Source organism: Onychostoma macrolepis, chromosome 25, assembly GCF_012432095.1.
Source record: "Onychostoma macrolepis isolate SWU-2019 chromosome 25, ASM1243209v1, whole genome shotgun sequence".
NCBI lineage: Eukaryota > Metazoa > Chordata > Actinopteri > Cypriniformes > Cyprinidae > Onychostoma > Onychostoma macrolepis.
This window is the reverse complement of record NC_081179.1, coordinates 1515233-1535468: the sequence shown is the minus strand read 5'-3', so window position 1 is coordinate 1535468 and position 20236 is coordinate 1515233. Positions and strand designations below refer to the sequence as shown.

At 34.7% G+C, this 20236-nt stretch overlaps 1 protein-coding gene across 2 annotated transcripts in view; it reads left to right on the top strand.

Moving 5' to 3' along the window:
* Window positions 1–3749: 3749 nt before the first annotated feature.
* LOC131534109 (A disintegrin and metalloproteinase with thrombospondin motifs 20) overlaps window positions 3750–20236 on the top strand; it is a 125289-nt gene continuing 108802 nt past the window's right edge. Inside the window, exons 1-3 of one of the 2 annotated variants that reach the window (XM_058766773.1) lie at window positions 3750–4539; window positions 11300–11642; window positions 12432–12775. In XM_058766773.1, the coding sequence (XP_058622756.1) occupies window positions 11549–11642; window positions 12432–12775 (438 nt within the window). In that variant the 5' untranslated portion in view covers window positions 3750–4539; window positions 11300–11548. Of the gene's footprint in view, window positions 4540–11299; window positions 11643–12431; window positions 12776–18592; window positions 18689–20236 lie in introns of those variants that run through there. The other variant, XM_058766774.1, reaches the window with a different exon arrangement.

The window sequence follows — 20236 nt, the reverse complement described above, 5'->3', positions numbered from 1 at the left end:
GCCCACTGCTCTGGGTGTGTGTTCACGGTGTGCACTTGGATGGGTTAATTCCGTTCACAAATTCCGAGTATGGGAATACTTGACCACACGTCACTTCACTCACTCACTAATACTAGTCTAAATAAAAAATAAATAAATGCTACATTGTATAAAGTAATCAAATGTATAAAAACACTGCATATTGTTCACTGTGTAAATTAAATATATATATATATATATATATATATATATATATATATATATATATATATATATAATATACACAGCAGTGAGAGATTTCTTTTTTGTTTGATTAACATGAATGACAGGCAGCAGGAATATTAGACTGCTGTCACTTTAAGAGCTACCCAGGTCCAATATACTTTTACGCATGTGTTTTTTTCTCAGCTGTTTGCTTTCACTTAAGATCTAAATTACTGTGTTTACGAGGACACTTGCAAAGATGGGCATTTTCATACGTACAAGTGTGTATTTAACCGTTCAAGGCCTATAAAGTGGAAAAAATAACTCAATACTCTCGCTCTCTATGAGCACCGTCTTTACGTGCGTGCGCGCCTCTCAGACAGTGCACGCAAATAGTGATATGAGATCTCTTATGCTGCTAATTGCGTTTCAACAGCTTAAAATCACTTGCTTTAAAACTGCAATGCTTAAAAACTTGTGCAAATGAAAGGTTTTCGTGTCCACGTAGCACAGCAACATCACATGAGCATGCAACTGCGATAGTCCAAAATCTCTACCGGTTGACAAATTTCTACCGGTTAATTGTGTCTACCAGTATATCTCCCACCCCTATTGCTAATGATGCTAAAAAAAAAAAGATTTATCATGCATTGTCATCATGTTAACCCTTAACATCCCTTACTTAAAAAACCATCCAGAACTTGAGTAGAATTGTTTAGTATCTGATTGGGAAACTGTATATATTCTGTAAAATTCATTGAAAAATTGAAATATCTATTGATCTACACCAATATACATGGTAAAGTGGTCTACTATTGACATTTCTACCATTGCATGATCCTACCACCGTACTACCACCAGCCACTTTATAAAAGTTAAAGTAAACAGGATTGCCAAATTGGAAACCGTTATTCATAGGGCTATTTTATCCAGTTCAAGTTCTGTGCAAATTGTCTGCAGACATGGAAAAAAATGACATGAATTAAGAAAAGATGGAAACAGGGCTGTGCACACTTACTCAACCCTACCAATATCATAGATGCTTTGTGCACGTTTGGTGCTAGTTTGCCTTTGAAAGAAGGAAAGATTGCACAAGGCGATGTGGCAATGGTGCACTCTTGGGTTGCCATGAGTTCGGTGGAAAGTTACTCTAATCCAATGTTTCCAGGGATCTGGGAGGCACAGGTCAGCTATATTGACCAGTGAGGTTAAATTGTGTGAAACTGTTCCACTAGTTTTATGTGGCCATGTACAAGTGCCCTAGGCCTCTTCAAAGTGTCCAGAGCTTGTAAACCGACTCAAGCGAAGTTCACAGAAAGTTTAATATTAGATTCAGCAAGTCCCTGACAGAACTGACGCATGGCTCTTTCAACAAGCCATTGCCTGTTAGGACCAACGCAATAGCAAACAATCGTCTTCATTTAACCACATCTAGGTTATTCAACACACTCTACGAGAGTAAATACGACCAATGAACGGTCATCAAGATTAATTGACTGATACTTCTCTTCGCTCTTTAAGTTTTGTGTGTTTCGAAGGGCCATCAGGATAGAGGGCCGTACTGTCAACAAATCCACTTTCAGAAATCTTTCTAAACCCACATATTGAGTAAGACCACAGGGGTGGGAAGTTTAGATCTCAGGATAGTTGTTTTGACAGCATCGCAAATCTGTCTTCGGGGCTAAGCCTGGGAACTCACCTCTGAAAGGATAGGAAGAGAATTGACAGGTCGCTCCGGCATTCCAAGAGCCGTGGAATTTGAGGCTTACGCTAAGGAGAATCGGAGTTGGGATGGAAAACGAAGGGGGATTTAATCCGAAGAAAACGCAGGTTTCAGGTGGCTGAACCACTTGATCTCAGACCATGAGAACACCTGTCTGGAGGCTGGGCTGTGAACAGAGTCATAAATTACCCCATCGCTTGAAACTGTCCAGCCCGATCTCACGGCAATTCGTTCACATTTTACGAGGTGGCGAATTTGTACGACCTCGCTCATACAACTTCATACGATTTTTGCTAAAACGTAAGTATTTTACGAGTTGCACAATTCGTATGAATTTGTACGAATGACTTACACCTAACCCCCCACAAACCTACCCGTCACTAGGGTTTAGACAAATCGTACGAATTCGTACAAATTACCCACCTCGTAAAATATGTCTGAATTGGTCGTGAGATAGCGTTGAACTGTCAGATGAATAGAGCGCTCGAGAAAGCCTCAGTGACTTTCCCTATAAACAGCCACGTCAGGAACTCATTTCATTAGCTAGATGAACTGTGCGGAGTAACATAATTCCATTTAGGCCTCGGAAAGTGGCTGTAGTGATTGATTTTCCTGCTGGCTCAGCTCAGAGAGGCCGTTCAGTATCTGTCTGACTTAGCTAAATCTTTCACTTGACCCTGATGTTCAGCATTTTTCACTTTAAATGAAGTGCCTCCAAAGCCAATTCATCCTAAACGCTTAATCTCAAGAACTCTCTCGGGTCATGTTTACTAATGCCTTGCCTTCCAGAACAGTAAAAACCGATGTGGCACGCTTGGCGCTCACTTCGAGACAGAAGCTTGTTGCCTTTTAATGTTTTGCACTTATAGTTGCAGAACATTTTTCAGTGATGTACTTCTAGTATGCTTTTCTAAGGCATGTTAGTAGTTGAAGACACTACGACAGCATTTTTGAAGTCTAGCCTACTTGTTTTCATGTGCGAACATGAGAGATCAACCAGGCAATTGGCAACTGAATATTTTTTTCTTATATGTTGGCCAATCTGTGTTCCAGAAGTGCACCCATGCACACAAACTGCATTGGAATCATTTCACAAAATGTCATCTGTGTGTAAATATTATGAAGTATGCAAACACGACGTGAAGATTACAAGCTGCAAGAAAAAGTTAATCACAAAGGAACTACGAAGACAGTCAGCAAGACATTTGAATGTCAATCGCCTGAAAGAACACAGGGATTGTTCACCCCAAAATAAAAATTAAGTCATCATTTACTTACTCTTGTGTTGTTCTAATGCCATATCATATTTCTTTTTTAAGCCACAAAAAAGGAGAAATTTAAAGAAATGTCCTGCTCATGCTCGTCCATTGAATAGCGACCAGCATCAAGATTCAAAAGTATCAGAGAATGGTGTCATGTTGTGTACTCCAAGTGTTCTGGGTGTAAACGATAGGGTTTGTAGAAAAACAATCTGAAATTTGATGGGTTTTGTGACAGCTAATATATACACAGATACATATGAATATTGGTATACAGTGTAAATGATTATATTATATATTTTAACAATGCTAGAATATATACATTTATAAATTCTTTGGTATTTTTGATTCTTTGTCTTCACTAGTTGATTTTAAGCGGTCTTAACATGATTTTAAATGCTATAAATAATTTTTAATGTATTCTCTCAATGAGCTGATTAAGTGTGAATATTAATTTTAGGAGGATTAGCAAAATGCTGTATAAAATAATTCTTGACAGAAGACACCGCACTGCATGACATGTATATGTTATGATTTAATATGTTATAATACTTAAAGATAGCTAAAACTTTTACACAATTGCTGAATTTAAAACTCATAATTCATACAGCATTTTACTCAATTCAGTTGCTGTTGATTAATTGCTGTTGGTTGCTTTTGGTAGTTTTTACTTTATCTTAAAATCAAGTATTTACACTGATATAATTTGATTTAAAAATGTAACTGCTGTCGCATCATTGTTTTACTCATTGCACTACTCGATTGCATGACATGCCATTTTAAATTATTGACTTATTTTGGTTTTATGTAAGTTTTACAAAGCTAAAATCAGACCATTCTGTTTGGCGCTCTAATTTCAATCAACAAAAACAACTGCTGATGCTATTTTGTAGTTCTTGTTCATGTACTATTGGCCTATTTAGTCATGAAAATGATGCTCAGTAGTGCGCATTGTCTTCAACTATAGCAAGATAGCGACAATGAGCAACAGCCAATAAAATTGCAAGAAGAAAACCCGTGATAAATGACCATCAGCGTGTTGTTCAGGAGGTTGTAGCAACGCAGTCCACTATTGCATTGCTATGTGAGTGAGTTCCTGATGTTGAGCTTGGAATTGATGCACCATAATGTCAACAAGACACTGTGAGTCTTTATATGTCCACACTTTTGAAGGTCTTTCTGGAGTGTTTGACTCATGCATTGTACATTTAACACATAAGCAAAGCTGCACAATAACTTGGTAACACCTAAATCAGTTTCCCATGATAACGTTTTTCCCTCTGATCTTTTTCTTGAGGTGTACATCACTCTTACAACTGCGACTTGAAACCCTGTGACCCCCGTCAGGAGTCGCTGGAGCGGTCAGGAGGATGGGTAAGGGTCAGTACAGTGGGTGGTAAATCAGAGGAAGCGCTCCCAGTCTTTGGTTACGCTGTACAGTAGTAAAGTCTCTATTGATGTACATTAGATGCATATGCTGGTCTGCAGGTGATCGCAGTGCAGTAAAGACAGACTACAGATACTTCTAATTGAATTACGCTGGACTTTAAGGGAGTTACAGTGAAATAGGTGGAATCTTGCTTTTCTTTGAGAAACTGCTAGTGGTCCATTCTTTTTATTTATTTATTATTATTATTTTAATATATTGATACCTATGTAGATAGATAGACAACTAGATAGATAGATAGATAGATAGATATGATTATTTGTGTTGTGTACTAATGTAGTGCACTTCTGACAGGGTTTGTAGTTAACTAAAACCTTAAAGTTCATAAATAAATAAACTTTAACAAAAATATAATAATTTTATTAAATTAAAATGACCACTTCAACAATTCTCATTTTCATTTATTTTAAATTGATGCACTAAAATATCTAAAACTGATTAAACATTTTATTACTTTAAAAACAAATAAAAAAAACTAACAAATTATTTTTTTAATATTTACTCAAAATTCAATTTGGAAAGAGATTTAATAAAAATGACACAACAAAATTACTAAAACTTTAACTAAAATAAAAATAAAATCTAGAAAAAAAATCAAAATATTAATAAAAACTATAATATAATAGTATCTCAGTGATACTAAAATAACACTAGCTGTAAATTCATTTTTAATGGTACAAATAACATTTCATGTATTCTCTCAATTAATGAGATCATTAAGCATGCATAATAATTAAAAGCTGTAAATGCTGTATGAAATAGTTCTTTATAGAGAAGACATGCCAGACTTCAGGGCACATGTATAAGCCTATATGATGGTTTAATATTTTATAATATTTAAATAATAATTTAATGATAGCAAAAAAAAAAAAAAACATAATTGCTGAATTTGAATGAATTCCTGATTTCAATTAAAAATATTAATAAAAACTATAATAGTATCTCAGTGATACTAAAACAACTCTAGTTGTGAATTCATTTTAATGGTACAAATAATATTTCATGTATCCTCTTAATTAATAAGTTCATTAAGCATGCAGCATAATTGCAAAATGTTGTATGAAATAGTTCTTGATAAAGAAGACATGCTAGATTTCAGGATGCATGTATAGGCCTATATGATGGTTTAATTTTTGTTATATATAATTTAATGTTAGAAAAAAAAAACTATAATTGCTGAATTTTATGAATTCTTAATTTATGCAATATTTATTCAAAATTCAGTTTGTAAAAATGTAACATTTTTCTTTATGTGGTTAATAATATCATACATAATCATGCAAAGCTGCCTTGCATCATTGCACAATCAGTGTCCGAAGAGTTTAGTGGAGTCAATCATTAACAAAAGCGTAAATATCGAGCACACAAAAGCAGGAAGGTGTGTCAGTAATGTTAACAACGCATATTTACTGGTGCCATTGAGCTAAGGGTCAAAGCCTTCCATATGTAAACGAGCGCAGACAGCTTTTAAACATCCAGCCAGCCGTGACTTTGAGCAGCGCTGAAGCGTTTCAGCTCAGAAGAGCTCTTGAAGAAGATGCTTATGTTTCAGGAGATCAGAGAGGCTTGGAACAGGAAAAAGGTCTTAAGATCAAATAGCAGAAAAAAAAAACTATAATTGCTGAATTTTATGAATTCTTAATTTATGCAATATTTATTCAAAATTCAGTTTGTAAAATGTAACATTTTTCTTTATGTGGTTAATAATATCATACATAATCATGCAAAGCTGCCTTGCATCATTGCACAATCAGTGTCCGAAGAGTTTAGTGGAGTCAATCATTAACAAAAGCGTAAATATCGAGCACACAAAAGCAGGAAGGTGTGTCAGTAATGTTAACAACGCATATTTACTGGTGCCATTGAGCTAAGGGTCAAAGCCTTCCATATGTAAACGAGCGCAGACAGCTTTTAAACATCCAGCCAGCCGTGACTTTGAGCAGCGCTGAAGCGTTTCAGCTCAGAAGAGCTCTTGAAGAAGATGCTTATGTTTCAGGAGATCAGAGAGGCTTGGAACAGGAAAAAGGTCTTAAGATCAAATAGCAGAAAAAAAAAACTATAATTGCTGAATTTTATGAATTCTTAATTTATGCAATATTTATTCAAAATTCAGTTTGTAAAATGTAACATTTTTCTTTATGTGGTTAATAATATCATACATAATCATGCAAAGCTGCCTTGCATCATTGCACAATCAGTGTCCGAAGAGTTTAGTGGAGTCAATCATTAACAAAAGCGTAAATATCGAGCACACAAAAGCAGGAAGGTGTGTCAGTAATGTTAACAACGCATATTTACTGGTGCCATTGAGCTAAGGGTCAAAGCCTTCCATATGTAAACGAGCGCAGACAGCTTTTAAACATCCAGCCAGCCGTGACTTTGAGCAGCGCTGAAGCGTTTCAGCTCAGAAGAGCTCTTGAAGAAGATGCTTATGTTTCAGGAGATCAGAGAGGCTTGGAACAGGAAAAAAGGTCTTAAGATCAAATAGCAGAAAAAAAAAAAACTACAATCGTTTATTTTCTAAAGAGCGTGTGAGTGGTGCTAGCGGTTACTAAGGTGTGTTTTATTATAGTTAACTAAAAAAAAAATAAAACTTTTTTTTAATACAATTTTGTTTGTGTGCGTGTGTCTCACTTGATATATGTATATATATATATATATATATATATATATATATATATATATATATATATATATATATATATATATATATATATATATATATATATATATATATATATATATATATATATAATATTAATCACATCAAAAAAATATTTTTGTTGAATATATGTGTGTACTGTGTATATTTCACACACATGCATGTATATATTTAAGAGAAATATGTTGTTTAAATATATATATACTGTACGTGTGTGCATTTACATATACATAATAAATATACACAGTACACACACATATATTGTAAATAAAAACTTATATTGGATGTTATTAATCTCTTGATATATATATATATATATATATATATATATATATATATATATATATATATATATATATATATATATATATATATATATATATATATATATATACACACACACACAAAATAACTTTTATCTTAACTAGTTGCAAAGGCAACATTTCACATTTTATGTACTTAACTACAAGTAATAAATAAATATATAAAACATTTATAAAAACATACAGACATATAAAAACTAAAATTAATAAAACTTTAAAATTAAAACAGAAAATAAAAAAAAATAAAAAATCTTATTCAAAATATTACTTAAAACTATAACATCCAAATAAGCATGCAGTAATCAGGAATAAATCCAAACAGGATAGCTAGTCAATAGCTGCTGTCATCTTAAAGTAAAATACACACACACACACACAGATGTGCACGAAACACTTGGCGGGATTGTGTTCTTCTGGCACGCTGTTAAACAAAGCTGCCTTAACAAATTCATGCAATAAATCTCAATTCCATCCATCTTCAAAATGTTACTGATACACAGTGTATTTGGACAGTAAATGCATGTGTAAGATGATCTTTTTGGCTATCAAATGCAATTTTTCAGATTCCTTGTGGGCATAAACATTCCCTAACATTTTCCCTCTTTTTGTTTCTCAGAATTATGAAGAAGAAACACTCACACACTCTTAAAAATATATATTTTTTAATTTTTTTAATTTTTTTATTGGCATCGATGTTCCATTGAACATCCATGGAACCTTACAAGTTCCTTTAGAGTGGAAAAAGTTTCTTTAAATGATTAAAATGTTCTACAGACTAAGAAAAATGGTTCTTTTAAGAATTGTTCATTGAAATGTTCTTTAGGGGAAGGATTATTTTTAAGAGTGCATGTTGACTTTGACCTCCATCAATTGCTCCTCCACGTAACCAAGACTTCAGGCCGAATTGAAGTTTGGGTTTTTAACTTGAACCCTGACGGACCCTGAACGGTTTCCCAAGATCCTGCTGGGGGCCACCCACAGGTCACTCGGGGGGTTCAAAGTTCAAGTGAGAGGGTTGGAAGCTTGCGAGTGTTTCGGCGTACCACAACATGTGAGCGGCAGCCATTGTGAGTCAATCAGAGACTTCAATGAGCGCTGAACATCAGATAAAATCCACCGACATGATCCAGTCCGTCGCAATCAGTAACGATCAGCGACAGCTTCTTCTGTAGACGCCGCTTTTTCAGTGGCGCTGCTTCCAGGTGTTTTTTTCCCATTCATTCTTCTCATAGAGATGTTAAAAAATATAAGCCGTGGACCAACCAACCAGCTATGAGGAGAATCACAGCATTGCAAACACTGATTTGAAGCAAAAAGTCATTAAATACACAAGACTATGAGCTAAACGGCTTTAATGAGGGAAAGAACTATAATCCCATGAAGCACTGCAAATGACTTCATTGAATTAAAAAGTAAGGTGAAATGTAAACCATTCATTTAAAATTGTTGATTGTGTCTATAGAAACAAGTTTATTGCAAAATAGGCATATATATATATATATATATATATATATATATATACAAATATTAAAGTATTTTGGTAGCATTTAGAGACCAATATCATTCATAGTGCTTCATGGGAGTGGGAGGAGCCAAAGATCTCTTTTGCTCAGCATGACTCTCTGATTAGCGGAATTTTCTGTACAGCATCATGGGTAATGTAGTTTTTCACCAATAATTCTGCTATAATGCGCAGTCGGTTCTGTAAGTAAAATCGCTATTCGTTTTCTACATTGGGAAAATTATTTTTAACAATAACTGATAAACCATTAAAGACAGACTGGTTATGAGCTTTATTGTTAATCAACCGTATATGCTTTTGTTGATCCCATCTGTTTGCGTTAATTCAATTTATTTTATTTTTTTACAATAATTGACTTTAATAGAGGAATTGGTGGTTAAAAAAAAAAAAAAAAAAACATTTCCCATGATGCAGTCCAGAAAATTCCGCCAATCAGGGAGTCACAGCGAGCAAAGTGCACTGAGATTTTTTAGCTCCGCCCACTTTTGTGAAGCTCTGCAAATGATGTGCATTTGTATGTGTATGTGTGCATGTATGTATGTGTGTGTGTATATATATATATATGTATGTGTGTGTGTGTGTGTGTGTGTGTGTGTGTATACATATGCATATAAGTTTAAAAAATCTTTTTTTATTTTTCTCCATTTTTTTCATTTGATTGTCATTTGCAGTGCATCGTGGGTTTGTAGTTCTTTCCCTCACTAAAGCCGTTGAGTTCACAGTCTCTTATATTTGTCTTTTTTGTCTCATTTTCAAGTAGTTTTCTGCTTCAAATGTTTGTAATGTTGTGTTTCTCCTCGGCTGGTTGCTTTGGTTTGTAGCTTTTAGTGCTTAAACCGAGACTTAAAAATTTCTATTAGAAAAATATTTTATTTAAAAATATTTATTTAAAAAGTTAATTGAATTACTTCAAACAGATGCTTCAACAAAAGAGTAGACCACTGATTAACAACCTCAGAGCTCACAACGCGTCTGTCTTTAACATTTTATCAGGTATTGTTAAAAATCAGTTTCCCTGAGAAAATAAATGATGTTTTTACTTCTCATTGGGATGCATCTCATATCATCTCATAACTCTTTCCTCTCATAAACTGCTTTTACAGCTCAGAAGAATGAAGGAGCTGCAATCTTTACAACCTTTAACTGCAACTTTATGTTCACAGGAAAAAGATAAAACAGTCATCAGTGTTTTACTGCACTGACATGAATCATTCTGACAGAATTACTTCATTAACAATGAATTAAAATGTTTTCATCTTATCCATCTATCCATATATCTATCGTTCTATCTATCGTTCTGTCTATTCATCATAGATCCATCTTTAGGCATTTATACATATTAAATAAAACTAGATTTACTGCAAAAACATAATTTTCTTGCAAAATATGATTCTTAAAATGTATTAAGTATAACTGATGTTATTATTCATTGTATATTTTTATCTCTTTTTATCTGTTTGCTAACTTGTGCATTTGATGAACTTTGATTCGATTTATTAACAAGAAAAGTAGTGCAGCTATTAACTTTAACACCTAATTTTGTGTGTGTGTGTACCTGGTATTTTTCACATTATGGGGACCAAATGTCTCCACAAAGATAGTAATAGCAGTAAATTTTGACCTTGTGGGGACATTTTTTAGGTCCCCATGAGGAAACAAGCTTATAAATCATGCAGAATGAGTTTTTTTGAGAAAGTAAAAAATGCCTGTTGTCTCCTGTAAGGGGTAGGTTTAGGTGTAGGGTTGGTGTAGGACAATAGCACATACAGTAAGTACAGTATAAAAACCATTACACCTATGGGATGTCCCTACAATTCACAAAAACAAATGTGTGTGTCTGTGTACTTGTTTATGCTACATTGTGGGGACCAAATGTCCCCACAAGGATGGTAAAACCTGACATTTTTGACATTGATGGGAAAAAAATAGTAAAAATAGTAAATGATGTTTATCTGAAAGTGCAACAATGGTTTGGGGTTAAGGTTGGGTTAAGGGATAAAAAAATATCGTCTGGTCAGTATAAAAGTAATAGAACTGTGTGTGTGTTAATGACAGCTCACTGTCAGCGGTTTTGTAGTGCTTCATTGAAATGAAGTCTACACTAGAGTAGGGGGCGTGCCAAAGCCTCAGCCTCTGCTGTGTGTGTGTGTGTGTGTGTGTGTGTGTGTGTGTGTGTTTAGGGGGGTGTCCTATGGAGAGCCAAGGAGCGAAAAAAAGCCCGTTGGCACCGATCAGTGCGGCGCGCACACATTGAGCACAGAGAGCCGCGGCTCCGTGCGCGACATGAGCGGATCCGAGAGGGTGTTTTAACGGCATGACGGCGGATCGGAGGAGCTGCAGCTGAAGGAGGAGAGCCGGTAGAGACGCTCCAGCCCCGGAGAACCGAAGAGAGGAGCGGCGGAGAGCGAGAGGCAGAGCGCCGGGGAATCATGCGGGGTCCTGCGCTCCGGCTGCTGGGTCTCGTGTGGCACCTCTCCGCGCTTTTACGCACCGCGCAAACGTACAAACTCCACCACAAACAAGGTAAGACACGCACAAAATACACCACGAACCGGATAAGACACCGGTCAGTCTCATCTGCACCATAACGACTAGCTTATATACACGCTTTAGTTTCTATGACATTATAGAGCGGTGTGTCTGTTTTGCATCTAAACAGATAGCGTCATGTTTAAATGAATTATATATTGTGTAAATGTGTGTGCTTTGCATTCTGCATGTTGTCACTTTAAATGACACTGAGGTTGGAAACTGTATGGAGCACCTCTACGGTGTTTAGCTTATATACACTGACTATGAAAAAGTATCTAGAAACTTTGCACGTCATTGCATTGGATGATAAGTTTCAAAACAAGTGCAATTTATCATAAGAAAGATGCATGGACACACTTCTGGCAGAGAGAAGTTTGTATGTTTGAAATGCTAAATCAATAGATGTGGTTTTTCAGTGTTTGTTTGTGGTTTTGTGTTGATGATGTTGGTAGTTTATGTGATTCTCTACACCTGTGGTTCCTCTGCACCTGCGTGAGGAACCTGAGGAGAACTGACTCACCAAAACATCAGCTGAAGTTTTGATATATTTACAGTGGGAAATGTACAAAATGTCTTCATGGAACATGATCTTTACTTAATATCCTAATGATTTTTGGCATAAAAGAAAAAATGATAATTTTGACCCATACAATGTATTGTTGGCTATTGCTACAAATATACCTGTGCTGCTTATGACTGGTTCTGTGCTCCAGGGTCACATATTGTATCTGATTTGATTTGAAATATCTGAAACGTCTCCAACACTTCATGTGATTTCAGAGAGCTTCATCAGACAGCTGTCAGCGTATGAGATCATCACCCCGGTGCGCTTAAATGATTTTGGAGAGTCGTTCCCACACCGGCTGCATTACCGCAGAAGGAGGCGCAGTGCTGAAGCGGAGGTCTCAGGTTCGAGGGCTCATTACCGGTTCGAGGCGTTCGGTCAGGCGTTTCACCTGAACCTCACAGCTGATTCTGGATTCATCGCTCCGTCTTACACGGTGCTTCACCTGGGAGAGGAAGAGAAGCGCGGAGACGCCGCAGATCTGCGCCACTGTTTCTTCAGAGGACATGTCAACAATCGCAGGGAACACCACGCCATCTTTAGCCTCTGCACTGGACTAGTGAGTATAAGAGTGTGCTGGTTAAAGATCTGGACTGGTAACTGCATGGTGAAGCTGCTTCCATTCTTGGTAGTTTTCAGTGTGGGGGAAAGTTACTTTAAAAAGTAATCTATTACAACATTACAATATTGCAATATTCCATTCACACAAAAAAATTGGTTCTTCAGCGGTTCTTTGTGGTAGTTGAGGTGCTATATAGCACTGCTAAGTGGTTCTTTGGCTCGTAATCATAAGGAAATCAATTTAAGTGCTATATAGCACCGATAAAGATCCTGTAATGGTTCTTCAGTGGTTCTTTGGAGTGGTTAAGGTGCTGTATAGAACCATCTTTAAAGATATAGGTGCTATGTAGCACTTAAAGTGGTTCCCCTGATTACAAGCCAGTGAACCACTTTTAGTGCTATTATTCACCATTTTATTTTTAGAGTGTACAAAATTCGTTACTCCATTAAAAAAAAGCAACTAATTGCTTTAATTGTAATGCATGAAGTAACTTTCCCCAACACTGGTGCTGGTTAAAGATCTGGACTGGTAACTGGTGAAGCTGCTTCCATTCTTGGTAGTTTTCAGTGTGGGGGAAAGTTACTTTTAAAAGTAATTCATTGCAATATTGCGTTACTCCATGAAAAAGTAACTAATTGCGTTATGGAAAGTAATCCACTACGTTACTTTTGCATGGCTTTTTGTCACCTGGGCTGGGCTTGCCTGTTTGCTTTATAATAACAAAAAACCCAAAAGTTATATTTTTGGCAACTGTAGGCCCGGATGTCACACCAAATATGAAATTAATAAGCAAGAGAGCTGTCAGTCAATAAATGGGAAAACAAAGTAACTTGGGTTACTTATTTGGAAAAAGTAACTCCGATATTTAATTGTAATTTTACTTGAAAAAGTAATCTGATTACATAACTTGCGCTACTTGTATTGTGTTACCCCCAATACTGGTAGCATTCCAACTTGTAATTACTAGTTCAACAAAGACATGAGTGGTATTACTAGCAGGAAATGCATAATTATTGTAATTCTGACATGAATGCTGATTAGTCTTCGGGTTTAGTTGAGTTATTCTCCTCTGTTCTACTCGAACACTGTATTAGTGGTAACTAGTAATGTGTAGTGCTTGTTAACTGTTCCATTTTGGTTGGTTACATCATGTAACATCAGTGGTTTTTATTAGCAGGAAACTCATAATTAGGGTAATTCTGAGATGAACACAGGACTAGTTCTTTCTGTGAAGATTAGGCTTTGGTGTAGTTGAGTCATTCTCCTTAAATTGATTGGACTAGTGAGTTTAAAGACAGTGATTAATTGTGATTTACAACTTGTAATTACAAGGTCAACATGACATGAGCGGTTGTACTACAGGGAAACTCATAATTAGGATAATTCCAGCATGAACTAGTTAATTCTGTGAAGATTAGGCTTTGGTTTAGCTGAGTTGTTCTCTAGTTTAACTAGTCTTCCCACAGAAGGGCTGGAAACATGCCTGTTGCACAAGTTTTAAATGCCTGAGCACAACAACTACTAGTAATTTTAGATGGGAAAAAATGACTTGAGTGGACTGGGCTAGTGAGTATAAACATGGTTTATATGTTAAAGATCTGTTGTTTTCAAACAGTTTCATTTTGGTTGTTTTTGTGACAAGTGGTTAACTGGGATTATTCGGAGCGTTGCCTAATGAAGTTATGAGTTGAACAAAGATGTGACCTTTTTTAACTAGCAGGGAACTCATGTAATTCCAATATGAACGCAGGACTAGTTTAGGCTTTGGTTTAGTTGAGTTGTTTTTCTCTAGTTTTGATGGAAAACATGCCTGAAGCATGAGCGGACGAGCGAGTTGTTTTAAATGGCAGAAATAAGTAGTGTGTCATGGGCTAGTTAGTGTAAACAGAGAGTTTAGTGGTTAAAGATCTAAACTGGTAACATGTAGAAGGTTGCTAACTTTTCCATATTGGCTGTTTTCTTTGTGATATCACAGATAACTAGAAGTTCAGTGGTAAATTGGGACTAGCCAGAGCATTTTCAACTGGTAATTACTAATGTAATTACTAAACTTGTAGTTTTTACTAGCAGGAAACTCACAATTAGGATAATTTCAACAAGATTAGTTCCTTCTGTGAAGATTAGGATTTGGTTTAGTTGAGTTATTCATCTCGAGTTTTAATGGGAAACGGATTTTGAAACTATTCTGCTAGTTATTTTAGATAGGAGAAATGAGTTAAATGGATTGGACTAGTGACTATAAACACAGGGTTAGCCCAATGGTTAAAGATCTGAGCTGGTAACTAGTAGCACATAGAAGGTTGCAAACTTTTCCAATTTGGTTGTTGTTTTGTAATGTCACAGCAGATAGCTAGAAGTTAAGTGGATAACTGGGATTGGTCAGAGCGTTTCTAACTTGTAGTCACGAGTTTCTCAATTAGTTCAAAGATTAGTTCTTTCTTGATTTGGTTTAGTGGAGTTATTCATCTCTATTTTTAATGGGAAATGCATATTTAATCCAACTTGCTAGTTATTTTAGAATGGAGAAATGAAACGAGTGGATTGGACTAGTGAGTATAAAAACAGGGTTATTGGTTAAAGATCTGAACTGGTAACCAGTAAGGTTGCCAAATGTTCCAATTTGTAATGTCACATCAGATAACTAGAAGTTAAGTGGATAACTGGGATTAGTTAGAGCGTTTCCAACTTGTAATTACAAGTTTTTACTAATCAGAAGCTAATAATTGTGGTAATGAGCACAGCATTACTTGTTTCTGTTAAGTTATTCATCTCTAGTTTTGATGGGAAATGGATATAACTATACTTGGCTAGTTATTTTACATGGGATAAATGAGTCTAGTGGATTGGACTGGTATTTTAGCGGGTAATAATGGGTGGATTGGGCTAGTGGGTTATTGGTTAAAGATCTCAACTGGTAACTAGTAGCATGTAGAAGGTTGCTAACTGTTCCATTTTGGTAGTATTTTTTGTAATGTCACAGAATATAACTAGAAGTTAAGCGGTTAACTGGGATCGGTCATAGCATTTCCAGCTTTTAATTACAAGTTTTTACTAGCAGGAAACTTGGTAAGAATCCAGGATTAGTTGCTCCTGTGAAGATTAGGATTTGGTTTACTTAAGTTATTCTTCTCTGGTTTTGATGGGAAACGTGCCTGAAGCACGAGCAGGTGTTTAAACTACCCTGCTAGTTATTTCAGATGGGAGAATTGACTCGTGTGAGACAGAATGAATGAATGTGATTTGGTAAATATGACACCCAGCTGTCCAACACCATCTAGTCTTTCAAATATAGACTGTTTGCTCAACTTCCTAACCGGTTTAACCCTTCCGTGGCTCTGCGCTCTTGTTTATAGACCTCGGGGCGAAGCAGTCTTTTGTTGTGCTGTTGCTGAGGATGTGCTCCTGACCCTTTTGCATGCGGTCATCTGTTAATTAGTTATCTCAGGTGGTGGGAGGTGATTAGCCCCGGTTGTAAATGTAGCTGCAGGGCAGCGGGCCGCTCAAAGAGTCGCCCCTCATGACGGCGCTCGTTTAGTCTCTGATGAGGTCAGGAGGTCGTCATCGAGTCGTCCGTCACGTCTCAGAGCTCAGAGGATGACAGGAGCGTCAGACGAGTTGTGTTTTGTCCGTCGTAAACAGCCAGAGGAAGCTTCACAACATGCAAACATTCAGAGGTTTAGATGAAAGACAGAAACATCATTCCACAGCAGATTTATAAAGCTGATGCAGCAGCTGCTAATCCGTTGTTTTGATTTGGTGTGTTAAAATTGCTGCTACAACTGAAGAGTGTGGATTTTAATGTCAAAATTACATTTTGTTGAAGTGACCAAAGGAGGCCAACATTTTTTTTAGGTTTGTTTGTTTGTTTATTTATTTATTTAGAAAATAAACTTTAAAAACTTATTTTCTTTTTGTTAAAATGTACAAGATATAAAAATAAAAAGTGTACAATATATATAATTAACATAAAACAAAAATGGGATATTTATTTGCTTTTTGTATTTTCATATTTTTCTACAAAAAATGTAAAAACATTTTTTTATAAAATACAACATTTTTTATTATTAGTTAAATAATTATTTTATATTTTCTTTTAATATTTTGTGTATTTAAAATTTTTATTTTTAGATTTTAATACAAAAATGTAAAAAAAAAAAAAAAAAATACAAAGTAAATATTTTATTTATTCTTTTCATAGTTTGCTGCATTTTAGCCTTTTAACCTTTTAACCTTAGCCTTTTATAAGAGATATTTCATCATTTACATAATAAATGATAGACAGCGCTCAGCTGCTGATGTCCGTCCTGTAATTTTTAGTATATGATTAGATGTTTCACTTCTAAAATTGTTGCTAAAAGTGAAGTGTGTAGACTTATTTAATTAAAGTGTTCTTTTATATATATATATATATATATATATATATATATATATATATATATATATATATATATATATATATATATATATATATATATATATATATATAGCCTTTGGCCAGTTTTTTTTTTTTTGTTTTTCATTGACATTTTCTGTACTTTTTCATATTTTACTACATTTTACCAGTTTCTCACCATGAAATTGTAACTCATGCTTTGAATTCAGATTCAGATCCAAGTTTTGGAAAGACTTTAGTGGTAGAAGCATTGCATCGTGGGATATGAGAAGCATGGTCCCCTGCGCTGACAGTGAGGTTACTGACCCCGTCATCCTGACCCATAATCCATCCTCGCACAGAAACTGTTACAGTATAAGATATTAAGTTCTCGTCCGTCATGTGTTGATGTTCAGGTGCGCTGATCTTCTCTCCATCTCTCTACTAATGATGTCCGATTGTTGACAGCGTCTGTCCGCATGAGCGTAATAACTTTCAGGACAGATGTTCATGAACGTCTTTAGAACGACCTTGCATGACCTCTGATGATATTATACTATTAAATGTATATATATATGGGTGAATCTCATCAAAACATTTAATAGATATTTCATATGATACTGAATTACAATTGTTTTTAGTATAACTTATATTTAGTGTATATATATAATAATAAAAAAAAAAAAAAATCACGTTTCGTGACCAATTTAAGCAGTTTAAGATCAATTTAATAGTTCACTTCCTTTTTCTTGCAACTGTATATATATATTCAGATCCAAGATTATTTATATAGAATTTTTTTATGGTATTTACTTATTTTGCATAAAGATACCACAGTGCATACATACTTTACAGTTATTACGTTAATGAGATTCATTGCCTCACTGTAATGAGCATTTGGAAAACATTTTTTTTTTAAAACAATGTTTTTCATTATCATCATTAATTGTCAAAAATTCTAAAAACAATTCTTGAAACAGAATTTTAATATTTTCAACAGGTAATCTATTTATGAATAATTCTATAATAGTTTTGATTCCAGACTTGTTCTTAAAGCGTTTCATTAGATGAACTCATGTATCATACTGTGGTTTTACCATCATTTACCGCGGTGTCACGGCTCTTCTTTGTTGAGCTGGTTAGTGAACGGCGGCGGGTCTGTTGGTCGTGTCTGAACGTGTGTGTGTGTGTGTGTTTACAGTGTGTCACTACTGTACTCTCAGGGATTTGTGGGATTTGTGAGGGAGCGTTGTGTCATCTTTCCATCCCTCAGGCTGCGATCGGATGTGTTTAGCTGTCAGAAATCTTCCCAGATATCCCGCTGAATCTCTGCTGAGTGACATCTTCCTAATGTCAGGCTTTAACGCTCTTCTGCTGTCATTCAAACCACATACACGTACTCCACGTCTCTGAACCAGTCTGTTCCTCACTCAGATCTGTCATATGACTTCAGGAGACCTGGAAGATAGTGCAGTAATCATAAAGACTGCTGTTATGATGCTTTTTAAAGGGATTTTGACCTTATTCAGTTGTCGTTTGTAAGTGATTTGTTCTTTTAATTGTTCATGATTTGATTTAATAGTCAATATTTGATTTAATAGCAACATAGTTTGTATGAGCTCACACTGTTGTCATTTATGTTTTATTTGTATAATTTAACATTCATTTGTATTAATTTAGAGTATTTTAATGTACTTATTTTTTGTTTTACTATAAATTTTTTATTTATTAATTTATTTATTTTAATAATTATTTTTATATATCAACTCATAAAATTATTTTTTTGTATTCATTTATTATTATATTTTAAAATTGACGTTTTTATAGTGACTTTGGCCTTTTTTAGTTGTCGGTTGTGGGTGATTTGTTCCTTTTAATTGTTTTTTTATTTTATAATTTATTCATTATATAGTTAATAATAATTTGTATTAATTTTAATTATTTTAATGTATGCTTTTTACTGTTTATTTATTGATAATTTATTAAATTTTTCTATACTTTTTTATTTTATTTATTAATTTATTTTAAGATTTATTTTTATATATTAATTATTTTGAAATAATTTTTTGATTTTTATTTTACTAATTATTTTTATTTTATTTATTTTACTATTTTTCTTTTTTTATCAATCACATAGATTATTATGGAGGCCCGTTTCCGCCACTGAATAACAATTAAAACAAGGTAATTGTGACTTTTTATCTCACAATTCTGACTTTTTTTCTCGCAATTCTGAGATATAAACTCGCAATTCTGATCCAAAAAGATATCGACCAAGCAAGACATCCCCGATGAAAATTGTAAATAAATTAAGGATTCATTATTTATTAGTTAGTAGCCTATTAGTTATTATTTTAAGTATTTTTATTTTTTATTTAATTATTTTTATTTAGTCAATTATATATGAAGGGTTCAGATGCAAAAGCCTCTAAGTGCTATCTGAAATTTTCTTCTAAAATGAGAGCATTTTTCTCAGGTACACGTTCTTTTCATTGTCATTAAAGTGAAATAACTGAACATAAACATAGGAGCCTGAGAAAAATGCTCATTTTAGAAGGAAAATTCAGATTTGCATCTGAACACTTCATATATAATTGACTAAATAATTTTAAAAAATACTTAAAATAATAACTAATACTAACTAATAAATAATGACTCCTTAATTTATTTACAATTTTCATCGGGGATGTCTTGCTTGGTCGATATCTTACAACATTAAATACAGGAGATAAGATAATTCTAGAGCAAGAACATAGAGATGAAATCGCGTTTTATGCGAGAGTGAAGGAAATCCACCTGCGTGCATTCATATATTCACTCTCATGTTACAATAATACGCTCTTTACTTGACAGCTGTTGTTAAAATAACGCGATAGAAGCTGCCTCAAACTCAGAAATATAAAGAAATGAAGAATATTGTGTCTGAAAGCTGTGCGCGCCGTCCCCCCTCCCGCACCCTGCCCGGCGGTAATAGTACTGTCCAACCGCGAGCGCAAAACACAGAAATGGAGAATAATTAGTCATTTGTATGTTTGTTCAAAAATCATTCTTACACGGAGAGTGGTTTCCTATGGTGCGAGAAAGTC